A 17,223-nucleotide genomic window follows, 5' to 3' on the forward strand; every position below is an offset into this window, starting at 1 on the left:
TGAATTCACCACACACTCAAAACCAAACTCGCAGCCGTTGAGTAGATTCTGACTCAGATCGACCCTAGAGAGCATAGAAGTACCCCTGTGGGTTTCTGGGGCTGGATATCTTTACAAGAATGAAAAACCTCACCTTTCTCTCACAGTGGGTGGTTTTGAATTTCTGACCTTCAGTGAACAGCCTAAGGAGTATCCCAGTACACCGCCAGGGCTCCTTAAATAATGTGCCACCTCTGAGATTAGTACGCGGTCTGATTTACAAAGCATGCTCTTGGTGTACAGCTTTCAGAAACACGACTACCATTGACAGGGCCTCCTGAGGACCTCCAGCAAGTTTTATGTTGTGTGACAAAGAGCCACTTGAAGTTGCACCAGGAGAACTACTGTCAGGAGAAAGAGAGTCTAGTTTGGCTCCAAATGGTGTGTGCCTGGGCAAGTCATTGGCCTTTTCTGTCACATCATTTTCAAAATTAAGAAATAAAAATCAAACCCCACTGCCATTGAATTGGCTCCAACTCAGGGAACAGAGTTGGAAATGCCTATCCTATGGGACAGAGTGCCGCTGCCCCTGTGGGTTTCTGGCATGCTAAGTCTTTAAGGGAGCGGAAAGCCTGTCTGATAGCTTTGACCTGCTAGCTTCATGGTTAGCGGCCCCACTTGTAACCCACTGTGCCACAACAGTTGCGTGGAAGAGAGTGCCCCCTCTTCTGACTTCTTGCAGGAATGCTGTGTGGTCCTAGCTAGTATTTGTAACGATGAATGACACACAACGAGATCTACAGGAGCAACTATGCTCCTGGAGCAGGTGCCATGCACTTACCCATTTACCATACTATCTCTCTCCTCCCAGTCATTGTCAACCTCCGGCAGAAAGAACAGAAATCTATCAAGGATGAGTTGGTGCTTTCGGTCTTAACCTCTTCAGCTCACTCGTGAAAAAAGAGGATGATGGCTAGTTTGCAGAAGGGGCGGTGCTTCCAGAAAACCCAAGGAGGTGCTAGCCGCTGGGATACGCCCACCGGAAGCAGAGTGACCCTCAGCCATGCGACCCACACAAAAACCACTCGGAACTACACAACCGCCAACGAGAAAATGTAACTTGAAGAGCATTTCCCTCCACAAACAACTGATCCACAGGGACTTTCACTTCAAGTCTCTCAATTGTTCGAAGTAAATGAGGCTCGCATTAAAGGCCAGCCAGTCATACATCAAGAAATCAAGCCTCCTGTCAGTGGGGAAAAATGGCCGCTCCCAAACCAGCCTCCTGCCTCTCACACACAGGCCTCTTGTACAAAGGGTTTCATTTACTCGCATCCGAGACACTCGATCCAGCCAAGCTTAGCCTCCATGAAGCCCTGAAAGCTGAGATACACACGCAGAAGGGTCGACATCTGAAACTCCAAGCAGTCGCCTCAGCCCCACTGCAGCCCCATAATTGAAAGACTCCAGCGTTACCAGGAGGTGACTTCCTCCTCTTTCAGTGTTCTCATTCCTAACAAGCAATCCCCTAACCCCTAGCCCAGGCTCTGGGCACAGCATACCCAAACCACAGCATAGACTGAGACAAAGTTAGGGAGTAGAGGTCTGCAGCTCCTCCCACTGCATTTGCCTGACCGAAAAACCAGATGAGACCCCACTGGGAACCCAAACAAGTGGTCCTCTGATAAGAGAAATTCCAAAGCCTGGGAGGCCTCTATGGAAAATGTTTTGTCTCCAGCCCCCGCAGGGAGAAAAAATCTCAGGATCATTAGCAAGGGCTCTGGCTGAGCTCAACTTTAGTGAAGGTGTATAGGGAGAGAGGTGATCTCTAAGGTAACCAGTTAATTGCCAATAAGGAATGATAATAATAAATTAGCAAATACTAATGTAAACTAACTCAGTTCTGCAGCAGTTGCATGGAGACGACAGAGGAACCGTTTATTCTGGAACACATCTTGCAAGCAGATCCCCATTGGGAAATGGACTGCCTCAGCTAGATGGGAGATGGGCCAAGAAGACATAGGTAGGCAATAGGTAGCCTTAGCATGTTTGCTGCTTCCCTGGTGATTTTTTTTAAAAGAAAACTGCAGCGAACCTGCTTTCATCAAATGCGGTCATCGCCGTGCGCACTCCTTCTTCTGCAACCTGGCAGTCACTTTCGACACTTAAGCACAAGACAAACCCTTCCAAGGCCCCATCATAAATAAACAGTGGAAAAGCCTTGGCCGTCATGATGACTCAGACTCATTGTGACAGATGTGTCAGAGTAGAGCTGTACCCCGTAGTGCTTTCCATGGTGAATTTTCCAAAGTAGATTGCCAGACCTTTCTTTGGAGCCACCTCTGCAAAGACTTAAACCTCCAAATTTTAAGCTACGGGGAAAGTGTGGTCATGGCTCACATCATCCAGAAACTATCTCATTCTAGTAAGCAAACTGAAAAATTGTAAATACTCACCAGACGGTTCATTTGTTTGATTTTTTATAATGTCCTGGCTAACCAAAAACAGTTTCATCACACCTATTAATTTTTTAGCGATTTTTGAATCTAATAGGCCTGCATCTGCTTTCCTAACTATTTCGGCCAAAATCAATGCACGTCGGTACCTACAAAACTCATTTAGGGACCAAAGTGTACTGAGCGCTTCCCTTCTTCCTTTTCTCTTTCTTCAAAGCCTAGTTGATGTGTTGCTTTCATTATCTGCCTTAAGATGACCATGCAGGCAGAGTTTCTGTTGGATAATTGGAAGCACTCAATTTGGTCTGACACACACATCCTTGCTATGCAAACGCTTCCGCTGCTACTTATAAAACTGCTGCATGCATGGCCCTGGCATCGTGTCCACGCACACCTTACAACATCTTGAACAAAAGATACTACAGTTTTCCATCTAAAGGTAGAAAACAGAAAGAGAGAACTCAAGATTGTGTTCGAGACAAAAATCAAAATCCCTATGCACCTATGACCTGAAAGCTGGAAGTTCTTGGCCTCTGTCACTCAGAGTTGTCAGCTCAGAAACATCCAACACCAGAAAACTAGAATCTGAATATAAAATGACACAACCAAGAGACTGTTCATCCCTCAAGGCAGTTCATCCCTCAACTCTCCATTAGGAGTAGAAGAAATCCATTGTATTACCTGTGTGATAAAAGGAGCAATGCAGAAATAGTGATGCACATAGGCATACACCTTCTAGCATCCAGAGGTACCAAGTAGGCGTGTCTACTCTATAAGATAGTAAGGAGTCTCAAAAAAATCTGAGTTATTTTATGAAAAATATTAGCAAACTGATCTCTCTCTCTCCTTTCCCAATCATTTTTCTCTCCCCTCCTCTCGCTACACTATTTCATCCTTTCCCTCTTCTCTCTCTCTGTCTCTCTTTCTCTTACTCTCACTCTCACTCTTGGTCTCTCTCTCTCTCTTACTCTCATTCATTTACACACTAAATCTGTGGACTAAATAAACCAGGATGTCAAGGAATGTCAGTCTTAGCTTTCACGTTGAAATATTTAAGACATACTTGGCCTCACTAATTCTGCAAAAGTCTTTGGTAAACAGCAAAGACGTCCTCTACTCTGCCGCCTCCAATTTGTGTACAAAACCACAAAATCCACATCACTGATTTCCTGATCCACATGAGAAGACAAGTAAATAATGATTCACAAGTTAATGCTGTTGGATTACCTCTGCAATACTAAAAGCTAAGTTCTAATTCTCTGGCCTAGTGCGCTGGTCCCTTTGTCTTGGCTACCTAATTGTATTAAAAGGCATGCTCCTTTCAGTTTCTAGATCCAACAATGTTCAGACAAGGAAAGATTTACACAGTGATAAGAAAGTTACCCGCGACTCAGCACCAAGCCTTGAGAGCTCAGCAGTAAATCTACATATTAATGATGGCAAAACTGCCAGGGAAGGAGAAGGTGTACTAAAGAGCCTACAAAGGAACATATGATTAGAAACTGTCTTGCTTGCCTCTCCAGTGAAATTAGGTGGGAGATCTTAGCTCCCCAGCCGGACCATGAACACTCTGAGGACAGAAGCTATACCTTATACTTATTTGAAATCCCCACGGTACCTAAACACATAGTGGGTGCTCAGTGCTTACTGATTGAAACTAACGCCATGGGAATACATTTCAAAGTCTGCTGCGGTAGAAGCAGCCCACAGCGAGCACAGCAGTTCTGATTCCTCTATAATGGTACTGGAAGTAAGCCCTGCAACTGACTCTGCTGCTAATGAAGTGGCTATGTTTCTCACACAGTAGTCCACCAGAGGAACTTAACATGGAGTGACCTTTGGATCCAATCTGGAGAGTAAGAATGTAGACATGTGCTCAGGAAGGAGATGTTATCCTGAATTAAAATTACCTGTTTACTTGTCTGTCTCCCTATAAGCTCCCTAGGGTCTAGGATCAAGTGTTTTATTTTTATATCCCCAACAAGTAGCACAGTGTCACACATTCTAAGTGCACAGTAAGTACTAGTGGATTGACTGCCGGTGAGTGAATAATGAAGCAACAGAAAGAAAAGTGGAAGTGACATGAGAAAATTTAATAGAGAACTATCCATAGAAGCACGTATTTATCACATTACAACACTTGCCACGTCGTGCTACGATTGCTAAGCAAGCATTGGTTTCTCAGATTAATTAAATAGCAACATTTGCGGGGACGTAGGAAATATATCAAGATATTACTATCCTAGGACAAGAGACTGACCCATCACAGCCTGTAGTAGATCTATTACTCCATATTATAAGTTATATATTTACCTGGTTGGGTCACCCACTAAAACGTATGTCCGCTGAGATCTGAGAATGTCATCTACAACCTGAGCCTAGAGAAGTGCCTTATAAAGAGGCAGACGGAAAAAAAAATTACTTGACTTACTGTCACTGAGTCAAATCCAACACATAGCCACCCGAAAGGACAGAGCAAAACTGCCCTTATGGGCTTCCCAGGCTGTAAATCTTGGTTGGCACAGAAAACCTCATCCTTCTCCTGCAGAGTGACTGGTGAGGTTGAACGGCTGAGATTTGGGGCAGCAGCCTAACTCGTAATCCACTAGATCACCGGGGCTCATTTTATAGAGTATGCACCTAACAACTGTTGGGGATGTAAGCTGAATGAGCAAATCAACATGACTGCTCTTCTATATAGATTGCATGGTACCCAACTTGTGTTCGGGGCCCTCTTGTATAAAAGGAACAAAGAGCTATCCTTTTCCCCTTGCAGGACTTTGTGGTTTGGCACATGCATGTCTATAAACAGGTCTCTCCCCTTTTTGAATGGCTTTCTCAGATAAACTCTGGAAGATTACCTACTAGAAATACACACTTAAACTTACCATGCTATAGATGCTGTCTTTGACCTAACAAGCCCTACGTACTAGACCCGTGTGCTTTTGTTAAACAAGGAGGCTATCTGGCTTCGTGAGTTAGGGGCAGGATTAGAAGGAAAACTTTGCGTGACAGTTCTAAAAATCGAAGTAAGACTGTTTCATTCTGACCATCAGGAGTGCAGAAGGGACGCTGAGACCTTAGGGAAATCTTACAGACATAGTCACATACCTCGTGACCCTTTAAAAAGTATTCTGCAGACACCAGGACTCTCGTTTCTCTAATGCTTGGAATGGATTGCATACCAAGCCCTTCTGGTGCAGCCTTTTGTCCAGTTCCACAATCGTCAACCTTCTTAGAAAATGAAACCTCAACTTTGGTACCTTTCATCTCCATTGTAAAAATGGCCAATAGACTAACCACATCACTTTCTAAGTCTTATCGATATTGAACCAGCCTAAACTCCTCTTTGGTTACAGATGCCTTGGAAGATACACTCAGGTTTGCAAGCCATTACAACCGTAATTCTCCAACAGTTGTCTAGTGATGATGTCTACCATTTGTGGGATCTGTATCAGTCAGACCCTTTACATTACAGCCTGGCATGGTATTCCTTGGAATAAGCCCACATGGTAGATGTGCCCATTTTGTAGAGTAGGAAAACTGAGAGGCAGAGAGGCTCCAAAGCAAGAGGTGAAACGATTCAAAGTCATCATCTGCTTCCACTGTAGATTACTACCTCTGCCTCTCTACGAACGTATATTGTAGTTCTTAGTATTGCACTGGCATTAGGAATTGTCATTGTACCTCTCTAGAATATATTGGATTTTCACAATTCTTTATAGATTGAAAATATTTGGGGGTTTCATTACGGGCAGAATGTTATCAATTTCTCATCAACAAATTGCTTTTTTGTTCCTATTAATTCTGTTGGGAATGGCTTTTCAGGGACCAGGAATAGCCAGTTAGGTAACTAGTCCTGAAAACTATTTTCCATAAGAAATTAATATCCCTACTATGAGGACATGCCATAGGAATCACTGCCTGGGTGCCTCCAGCTAAATTATTCATAAGGCAAGCAGGTGGACCTAAAACACACTCACCAGGGGACGTGTGGAGTCCTGTGAGCATCCTCCCCGTCTCACTAACTTGCTCCGTGACTCTAAATAAGGTACTTATCACCTCTGGACCTTAGCGTTATCATGTACAAAGAGCAATCTATCAAGACATCCAATGGCAAGAATTAAATGCACCCACAGTGATCAATACATGCCCCTGCCCGACAAGTATCCAGCATGCCATGTATTGGTCATTGGAAAGTGGACATCCACTTCCCAGTGCATCCAATTTCCAACCAAACAGACACTTAAGCAATTTATCAAAAATGCAAATCAACTTAAGGACTTTTTAATAGCCTTCCAGCCAGCCACCCACCCAACAGCATCCACATATACCATCCTACCATCCTGAAATCATTCAATAGCCAGCAAACATTTGATCTCATGGTTACAAACGAACACACAAAAACAATGCTTCCATTTGAAAACATTTACTCCCAGTAAAATTAAACAGAATTGAGTCAAAATATGTCATTAAGTGCTGAAATGTTCATTATGAGTGAGTTTCTACCCCCTCATCTGTCAAGTAAAATTACCCAAAGGGCGAAGAAATGGCAAGATACTGGTTTTTATGCTTGTGTGTTTTGTTTTTATTTGTTTGGTTTGGTTTGGTTTTTGCTTGCCTCCGACTTCCCCTTAATCAGCTCATCTATAATTTGAGCAGGATGCTAACGAACAATGGTAAGGTCACAGAAACAGCGAAAGGGAACACCAGGAGGCTGAATTACCTTGCCTCTGGGCATTGGAAGGTTTCATCCACTTTCAGCACTACTTGGCTCTTTCTAACTCATTGTGACAGACATACGAGTACAACTGACTGACTCGGGTGCCATATCGACCACCAAGCCCACTGCTATGGAGGTGATTCAACTCATGAAGACTTCACATATTTCAGAACAGCAGTGCTACTCCCCAGGGCTGTGTTCTTAATGGAAGCAGGTTGCCAGGCCTTTCTTCCACTGTGTCTCTGGGTGAATTTCAAGTACCAATCTTTGGGTTAGCAATCAAGTGCAAACCATTTGTGTGACCCAGGGACTTATATTTGCAACATTAAAAACAAAAACAGAAACCAAAAAAAACCACATTGCCATCAAGTAGATTTCCACTCAAACCCAATGCTGTAGTAAGTCAATTCCAATTCAGCAATGCCTAGAGGACAGAGGCGAAATGCTCCTTAGGGTTTCCTTAGACTATAAATCTTTTCAGGGGCAGGCAACTTCATCTTTGTCCCCTCAGAGCAGCTAGTGGGTTTGACCTTGCAGGTAGCAGCCCAATGTTTAACCCACAGAGCTCCCAGAGCTCCTATTTCAATTCAAGGCAACCCCATAAGACAGAGTAGAACTGCCCCTATGGGGTCTCCATAGCTATAAATCTTTTAGAAAGCCAATGGTCCCATCTCTCCTCTTTGCGAGCACTGGAGAGCTCAAACCACACACCTTTCAGCTAGCAATCACTACACTGCCAGGGCTCCTTATGTGTGCAACAGGCAGAACAAATTTGCATGAAGCCAGGATACTATATGGGACTTCCAAGAGCTGGGGGCCCTTGAGTTCCCACTCCCAACACCCACACCTACAAAAGTCCAACCTTTGGCCCTGAAAAATGCTAGTGGAAAACCCTAACCAAAGAAGTGAGCTTAAGCAAGGATATTCTCCCCACCCCTGCCTGGGGTCCTGCCAGTGGAGAGGTGTATGGTGTTCAGAGAGCAGCCCAGAGGAAGGAGATTCCCTCCCCCCCCCCCAGGGGGAACTTGCAAAGTGCACTCACCTCTGGCAGAGGCACGCCATTGATGATCAGGTCTGGCTGCTGGGGGCCCTGGCTGTTGAAAGAGTGATGGTAGATGTGGTTAGCGCTGGTGTTGCGGGTATTCTGGTTCTCCACATTCAGAAAAGTGCTCTCAGATCGGCGGCAGCCCAGGGGCAGTGTTTGCTGGTGGTAGTCGAAATAGTTGAGGGACGAGGTCAGGGAGGAGCAACTGACAACGTTCATCTTGTCTGTCTCCTCCACATCCCGGGGTACCAGGCGAATGTCATTCTTACTGATTTTTTTCTTCTTACTTGATTTCTTTTGATGCCCATAGGAGTACTCAGCGATTCTATGTGACAGAAAAGGCAGCATGAATCGCTAACGTCCTCCCAAACCAGGCACTGATGAATAAACATTAAGCACCCCAGAGGGTTGCACCCCATCTCCACTCCAGCTCCTTATTCTGGCGCATTACATCATCAGGTTTCTCCCTGTGCTTTGTACATGCGAAAACAAGCTAAGGGCCATCAAGTTTCCATATCAAATATATGGGCGACCTCCCACCACCACTACCATCAATTCCACCACCATGCCCCCGCCAAAACTAAAAGTTTCTACACTTTGGAATTTTTCATTGTGAGTGGCCAGCTATTCAGGGGGTCAGGGAAAGTTGAGCCTATGGGAGAAAAAGCATGAAATGCTCAAATATGGAGCTTCCCTGGAACCCACAGGGACTCCAGGGTAAAATAAAAAGTGCCACTTTAATAGAAAAGGAGATAGAGGACAATCAACATTAAACCATGTGCCAGTTCCTCTAGGTGCTGGCCCTGTGGCAAACACCCCCAGTCAAGTTCCTGGAGGATTGGCCCAATCCGGCTTGGACTGGGGTGGGGTAGATCAGACCTCTCCTTTGGCAAAGTCTCAGCGCTTCCCGCCACACCGTCCGGCTCCTGACCCCAGCCCTGCTCCTTCCCACTCCCCAACCACCCCTCTCCATTCTTGGAGAAATCTGATAGCCAAACCCATTTGAATGAGGGGAAATGCCTTTTTACCTCTTTCCCCTTAGGCTCACTTTCTCCTCTGCCTTTTTGTCTTGCTCCTCGCTAATGGGAGAAACCGAGATGCAATGCAGACACTTGCTGTTTTGTCCTTTTATAAAACAGCCCAGGAGACAAGTGATGGTTAAACAATTACTGCAAAGGAATTTAAAGGTTAGTGCATTCAGCATCCTTCTCCATTCAGGTGTGTACCTACAAGCAGCTGTGCTGCAACTGGAACATAAAGAGCTCAATTTAATTAACACTGACACAGACCCAGTAACGTGCACCAAAGACACCGAGCAGTAAGAGACTTGTCAAAAGAAAGACATTAAAATGGAGCCACACTGTCAAAAGTCATCCATTACTTTGCACACACGATTCAGCTGATGGTTTGGAAGTTCCATTTCTGGGCGATCATCAGTAAAACAATAGTTAATAAATAATACAGGTTGATCTTTTACAAGAAGACTGCCTGTATTCTCGCTTGACAAAGCTAATTGTCTGAATACAAAAAGGAAGCCCAATTGAAGCAAGCGATTTCAGATCATCCACAAGTCTCAGAAAGGAATGCTTTTGGGGAAGCGGGCCTACAGAGAGGGAGAACAAGAAACCTCTGACTGATGGATGCCTGGAAAAATAAGCCCCCCAAAGTCTAAGCAGCTGGGGAAACTGCCTGTAGACAGCAGGGAATGCTTGTTGCTCAGCCTCTGGGCTCTACCTAGAGCTTAGCATCTGAGTTTCCTTCACACTTTCTCCCTGTGCCAAGGCAAACTTCCAGTGATGGCAAGCTGGTGTTACTGCTGGTGTTGGGAGCAGATGAAATCCCAAACACCCTATGACTGGGGTGGCTTTGTGTTGTGTTTTTGTTTTTGATCTGTTTACAGAATCAATAGGAAGTTCTAATCATTTTGTTTACCCATGATGGGTGAGCTGGGCAGTGCAGGTCCAATGTTTCAGCTGAAGCATTCTTTGTACAACCCTTTCTTTATTGACCAATTATTTAATTAAAGTGTACTTCATTAGTCCCAAACCATCACAGGGAACAGAGCACTTTACAAAACACACATTTGGGTGAAGTTAGAGGGCATTAAGGGGTTTTTTGGTCCCCCACCCCCCAATTCAACTGTTCTCTCTATTTAATGATCTCTCTGGCAAGCTCTGGGAAAGAGCTCTCTCTTAGGCATAGATCACTAAGAGGTGGCAAGGCCTTCAATATCTTTATTTCAAGTGGATTTCTTTTTCATCAAGGAAAGAGTCTTATGCATTTACTCTTTGCTGAGCAAATGGCTTAAAAAGAGTCCCCTCTATCACTATCTCCATAGAAATAAAAATTTATAGACCCCGAATTTTTCTCCTGGAAAAATCACCACTGGCAGTCCCAGGTTTCAAAGGTATGAGCAATATTAATTTCCATTTCTCCCATCTGAAATGACTCGGTGCTGAAGGAAAGAAAAGTCACGGCCATTTCACTAGTAACAGGATTAAAGCATTGATGAGGCATTGCAGCTGCTCTTTTATGGCACCTGATTGATATTCATGTGTGGTTAGCATTTGTCTACTAACTTGTGTAACGCAGAGAATAGTAAAAGGGAAACAATCATTGCATGGCTGTTACATATGCAGCGAGCTCTGATTCACAGAAGTGTGCATTTCAGATGGTGTCAAATACAGATCGGACCTACAGGAACATATTTTGACTGATTAACATGCGAGCACAGATGGCACAAAAGACACACTGGATGTGCAGGTGTGTTGAAAACACACACACACCTGGGTTGGAAATAGCAGCGCCATTCATTTTCAGCAAACTAAAAAAAACAACTTTTTTTTTCAACTATTTCGATGAGACACTGCTGGAAAAAAATTACATGTATATCCTAAATTGGATTCAGAAATAATTAGACTTATTTAGTTCTCCAGTTGTAAGAAAAGGCTTGAGCAAGACCTAATGTAGCTATAACGTACTCTTTTTTTTAAGAAAACGTCTAAGTGGCATTCAAGTTTCCCCATTTCTGCATTCTCTATCTCTTCCTCTCTCTCAAACACACACACGGTCTGCACAAACTTCCAGAGAAATTGTCACATAATAGCTCATAGTGACATCCACTGGTAGAGACCAGATCTGAATGCCACAACAGAGTCTCTTATTAGAGCAAATCGCCATCAACTCCAGTTTTGCTCAAACATCTGGATTCAGAGTTGTGTCTCTTACTGGGCTCTTTGGTCACCACATCACCAACCAATTAGATAGTTGGGAAATATATAGATGCCTGGTAGAATTTTCACTTAAATCGCCAGATGTTTGGGAACTACATAGAAAGCAAGCCAAGAATAAAGTCAAAACCACTAATCACCTGCTCTCCCTCCCCTGCCCCTCCCACTCCTGATCTTCCTCCCTTCTACTTTGTCTCTAGTCCCAGCCTCCAACTTCTAGGTTCTCTCTGGAGTTTCTCTCTGCAACAGGACAGGACAGCTGCCAGCAAGCACTCCCTCTCTTGTCCCCAAACACTGGTGTGATGTGAAATCAAGTTGTGATGTTTGCAGGTATTTCTGGAAAGAGGAATCTCAATTTCACTCGCTTTCTCTCTTACTCTCAACTCCCTTATTTTTTTTTCTGGCCATAACTCCATGAAGACAGCTGTGCAAATTTTTAAATGATCATTGCTTTTCCGCTCATCATCATTTTATGACAGATTCCATTGGAACACTAAAGCATTGTCTTCCAGCAAATTGTCAGATCAAAAGAATTGATCTACTTGAACCACCACAAACCCCACCCCCACCCCATCCCACCTCCCCCCCCAAAAAAAGCATGGTAAGTATGCTGCATGCATTTAAGTAGGAAACAAAAGCACTGGGATTTTCACAAGTAGACACCACGGAGACACACACCTGATTCATCCAAGACAAAGAAAGAAAAGTTGCTCTACCTGCAGTTGTAGGTCCGGATCTCTTTGTTGTCTCTCTTGCACTTGATCGCCACGAAGATCATTGTGACAAAGAGGATGCCTGCAATGGAGCCCAGGGCGATGATGAAAATCAGGGACAAGTTCACCGAGCCCATGGACTCTTGGGCATCGAGAGCAGGGGATAAGTATATTAGGACAAGCGCAGAGGCAGAGAGAGAGGTCTTGCCGTGGTCGTGAGCGACCACAATTAGCTCATAGGAAGGCTTGGAACTCTCGCTGAAGGTGCGGGTGGTTCTGACTTCACCATTGACCTGATCTATTTCAAAGAAACCTCGGTCGCCCTCGGTCATGTCATAGGTGACTCGGCCATTCTCGCCCTCATCATAGTCGTCTGCCTTGACCACGGTCACCAGGTAGCCTATGCCGGAGTTTCGGGGGATGTAGACTTCAGCTGTGCCATTGATCAGGGGCGGGGCCGTGATGACCGGAGTATTATCGTTGACGTCCAGGATGATGACCCGGACCGTGGCGTTGCTCTGCAGCGAGGGCAGGCCGCCGTCCTTGGCCAGCACTTTGAATTCGAATGCTTTGGTTTGCTCGTGGTTGAAGGAGCGCAGTGCGTAGATGTCACCGGAGTTGGGGTTGATGGAGACATAGGTGAAGACAGGCATGTCCCGCACCTGTGACGGCACAATCTGATAGGAGACACTGCCATTGAGACCCAGGTCTGGGTCGCGGGCCGAAACCGAGAGGAGATAGGCGCCGGGAGTGTTGTTCTCCTGCACAATGACCTGGTAGTAGGGCTTGGAGAAATGTGGGTGATTGTCGTTCTCGTCTGTGATACGAACCGTGAAGGACTTGGCACTCTGCAGCATGGGCACCCCGCCGTCGCGCGCCTGGATCGTCAAGTTGTACTGGTCGTGCTGCTCACGGTCCAGCCGTCCGTCCACCAGGATCGTGGAGAAACTTTCGTACTCCTGCAGCCGAAAGGGCACGTTGCCCAGCAAACGGCACTGCACCCGCCCATTGAGGCCAGAGTCGCGATCAGACACCCGCACGAGGGCGATCACGTAGCCTGGGGGGGCGCTCTCACTCACCTCCACTAGCTCGCTGTTGACAGACAGTAGATTGATAATGGGTGGGTTGTCGTTGGTGTCCAGCACGCTGACAGTGACCTTGCAGTGTGCGGGGATGGAGTTGGGTCCCAAGTCCTTGGCCTGCACGTCTAGCTCATACACGTGGCCCTCTTCATAGTCTAGCTCCCCGGTGACCGTGACAAGGCCGCTGTGCGGGTCTATCTGGAAGAGCTCGCGAGTGCGGTCGTTGACGTAGCCATAGAAGGAGTAGACCACCTGGCCATTGGTGCCCTCATCTGGGTCGCTGGCATTTAGGCGGATGACAGGCGTGTTGGGCGGTGAGTTTTCTGGCACACTCACCGAATAGGTGGACTCACCAAACACCGGGTTGTTGTCATTGGAATCTGTCACCTTGATGCTGAGGCCCACGGTGCCTAGGTGTGGTGGGTCGCCTCCGTCGAGGGCAGTGATGCGAAAGCTGTAGTGTGACTGTGTCTCTCGGTCCAGGCTCTTCTCCACCACGAGTTCCGCAAATCGTGAACCATCGCCACGGGTCTTGATCTCCAGGCCGAAAAGCTCATTGGGCGTGAGCTCATAGGTTTGCACTCCAAAGCTGCCCGAGTCCGGGTCATAGGCACTGTCCAGAGGGATGCGTGTCCCGGGACTGGCCGCCTCTGAGATTTCCAATTCTATCTGTGCCGCAGGGAAACTTGGCGCGTTATCGTTCAGGTCCTTGATCTCTACTTTAATCACGCAGATCTCCATGGAGCTGGACATGACCTCCAGAGAGATGATGCACTTGGGGCTCTGGCGGCACAGCAGGTCTCGGTCGATCTTCTGCTTAGTGACCAGCAGGCCCGAGCTGGGGTTGATGTCCACCAGGTGCGGGGCTGAGTTGGACACCACGCGGAAGGCAGAGGCCTGTCTTGGGTCCAGCGCGAAGCCTGCCTCGCGCGCGTCCTTGGCCACATTGGCGATCACCGTCCCGGCCCGCTGCTCCTCCTCAACCGAGTACTTGAGGTTAATGAGGGCAGCCGCCTGCGTCCACAGGACGGCCAGCAGCAGCAACACCGGCAGCAGGAGCGACTCCATGGCTGCGCGGGGCTCTGCTTGCCCTCGCCTCTCCACACCCCTCCGAAACCGACGCCGCCGGCGCTCCAGCTTCCCGCCGGCTCGGGCCGCCTGTTGCGCGCGTCCTGGGGCCCCGGCGGCCCCCGGAGGAGTCCCGCCCAGAGCGGCCCGGCGGCGCGGGGGTGACACCCGCGCCGGCTCCAATGCTGAAGTGGAGGCAGGCTTGGTGGGGGCTTGGGGGGAGCCCGGGGGCTCCGCGGGGCCGAGGGAGCGCCACGCGGCCCCGAGCCCCGTCCCTCCAGCCCGGCTACTCAGTTTGGCCCCTTCAAAGTTAGCCGGACGCGACTGGACGCAGCGGCCCAGGGCTGCGGGTCGGGCGGCGTCTGCACGGTCCCCGCAGCGCCGCGCGACGGAGTCCGGAGCACACTTGGGGCGCAGGCGGTGAAGGCGGCGAAGGCGCAGCTTCTCAGATCCTGCCCGGCGGGCAGAGGCGCACGGGCCCGGGGGCTGCCGAGCGCGCAGTCTGTGCACCTGGCATGCGCAGGAGCCTCCCCCCAGCCGTCCCGGCTCACTGCGGAGAGAGGACCCGCTCGGCACGCGCCCTCCGGGGTCCGTGAGGGCCACGCTGGGCTCTCCCAGGCCTTTGGGGGGAGAATGGGGTCGCGGGGGAAAGCACGAGTTGCTGGCAAGCCCCGCGGGCGCCTGGGGATCTGGCTCAGCGGGCTGGCGGTCCTGGGACTGGCCAGGAAGGGGGGAGGGGAGAGAGGCCTTGGAGACCCGCGCTCGCCCCCCCACGCTGAGGCTGGTTTTGCGGGGCTTAAGGGGCGCGTCTGTCCAGGATCCGGGGTGGGCGCAAAGTCCCCCAGCCAGGGCAACTGAGGGACAGAGGGCGTTTGCGTCTGGGAAACCAGTTACCCACGCAGCCGGAGCCTCCAGGGCAAGTTTGGGGAAAGAGGAGGGCGGCGATTCGTCGCAGAAAATCAAAGTCCTCTTCTTTCCGCTGGCCCGAGGGGCGGGGAAGGAGCTCGAGGGGAGGGGAAGCAAGCACAGTACCGGCCGGGAGAGGCGGGGCCGCTGCCGCGGGAACCGGGGTCTTCTCCTCGTCGGGTCTGGGCTGGAGTGTCGCTCAGAGGGCCGCTACCGCCGCCGCCGCCGCCGCCGCCACGGGAAGACGCCTTCCTAACCCAGTCGCATGTCGCTGGGGTCCCCCTCAGCAGCTGCCGCGGTCGACGATTACGTCGCCGCCAAAGTTTACTTGCGGGAGCGTCTCGATTCCATCCTTCCGAAGAGGCGCTGGCCGCGCTGCGCTGGCCTCCCTCCCTCCAGGGCGCTCGCGACCTCGGGAGGTCTGTCTCGCTGTCTGTCTTGGACTGAGTGTGTGTGAGAGAGCGAGCGAGCGAGCGAGGGTGAGGGAGTGTGTGGAGTGTGAGTGTGGCGTGTGAGCGAGCAGGAGGCGACGGGTTTGGGGCGGGAGGTTTCCGATCTCAGATGAATCCGCTCAGCCGGAACCCCTCGGAGCGCTACACGCCACGAGCCCGCGAGGGGCTAGGGTGCCAGAGTCCCCCGGGCGAGCCGGGCATGGTGCACAGGAGCTGTGCTGCTGTCTGCGCCCGCTTGTCTGTCTGCCCCCCCTCTACGCCCTCCGCCGCCGACGCCGCCGCTGCAACTGCCGCCGCTGCTGCCGCTGCTGCTGCTGCTCCTTCCGATGCCGCAAACTACTGGCCGCCGAGTCTGAAGAGAGCGGTTGAAAGCCTGAGCTGCTGAGCCCGGCTACGCCAGGCGCTGGCCAATCAGCGCGCCGCCCAGCGGGCTCCGGGCTTGGGGCGGGTCCAAGGCGGGGGGAGGGGGGCGGGGCGGGGCGGGGCCAGCCCCAAACTTACACACCGGCCTGGCGGAGAGGTACCCCTGCCGGCCGGCCGCGAGCCGCAGCCGGAGTGCGGGTGGCTCGGGCGGGGGTACCTGGGTCTGAGGAACCGCGACGTGGGGGGCAAAGAGGGGAGGGGGGGGTGCTGGCGCTGTCACCGAGCTTCCCCGGGAACTGCGCGCCTCGTGGGTTTGCAGAGATAGCAGTAAAGATGAGGATTTGATTCTCTCAGCGCATTTATCTCCCTCACATAGCTTCAATTCTTGAAAATAATATGCACACTCGCTCGCTCTTTGTCTATTCGCCCTGGGTTTGTCTGTCTGTCTGTTTGTCTGTCTTTCTCTTCCTCTCTTGGTCGCGTCGAAGTACAAGGTACAACCGCCCCGGGAGTAGTCAGTGGTCAATGGTCCGCTGCTGGCCTGCTACGTCTTCACCGGGACTGGGAGCCAAAGCCGCCATCCTCCTGAACTGTCCTCCCCAGCCCGTGACTGACGCCGCACTCCCCGGCCTCCCCCCGCAGCCCAGCGGGGCTCCTGCCCCGGGCCGGTTCCAAGCGCTCTTGACCAATGCTTGTTCCTCAAATGGGCTCGGTGGGGCAAGTACCCAGCGGCGGAGGTGGAGGGATCCTTTCGTTGCCCCTCACCCGCCCTGTAAAAGAATTGAGCTCCCTATAAATAAACTGTAGGTTTCGGAGGAGCTGGCGGAGGTGGACGCGGCCAAGCCCCGCCGCACCGCGCCGCACCACGGCAGCAAAGCCGGAGTCCCGCGCCCGTCCGCGGAGGTCGCCTGCAGCTGGCAGCCGGCGTCGGAGTGCGGGGCACCCCGACCCTTCCCAGGGGCCTAGGTCCCAGGGGCGGGCCAGCTGCGCTGCGGCGGTGGCCGCGGCGGCGGCAGTGTGTGCTAGTGCCGGGAAGCTCCTCGCCGGCACTGACAGCAAGCTCGGCCGGCCTTCCGGACGGAAGGCGCCGGGAAAACCAGGGGGAACTCCTCCCTCCCTGTCGGAGGCTCTTAATTAAGGTCACAGGCTAGAGGAATCCAAAACACGCTGCTGAACAAGTTTTCTTCTTCTTCTTCTTCTTCTTCT

The 17,223-nt window shown here is 50.1% G+C and overlaps 1 protein-coding gene across 1 annotated transcript in view; it reads right to left on the bottom strand.

Moving 5' to 3' along the window:
* Positions 1–15,970, bottom strand: part of PCDH19 (protocadherin 19) — a 127,969-nt gene extending 111,999 nt beyond the window's left edge. Inside the window, exons 1-3 of the mRNA XM_075538899.1 lie at positions 12,150–15,970; positions 9,232–9,372; positions 8,201–8,528 (exon numbers count right to left, since the gene is read on the bottom strand). Of these exons, the coding sequence (XP_075395014.1) occupies positions 8,201–8,528; positions 9,232–9,372; positions 12,150–14,296 (2,616 nt within the window). The 5' untranslated portion in view covers positions 14,297–15,970. The remainder of the gene's footprint in view (positions 1–8,200; positions 8,529–9,231; positions 9,373–12,149) is intronic.
* Positions 15,971–17,223: the final 1,253 nt, after the last annotated feature.

This window comes from Tenrec ecaudatus, chromosome X (genome assembly GCF_050624435.1).
Source record: "Tenrec ecaudatus isolate mTenEca1 chromosome X, mTenEca1.hap1, whole genome shotgun sequence".
Lineage (NCBI taxonomy): Eukaryota > Metazoa > Chordata > Mammalia > Afrosoricida > Tenrecidae > Tenrec > Tenrec ecaudatus.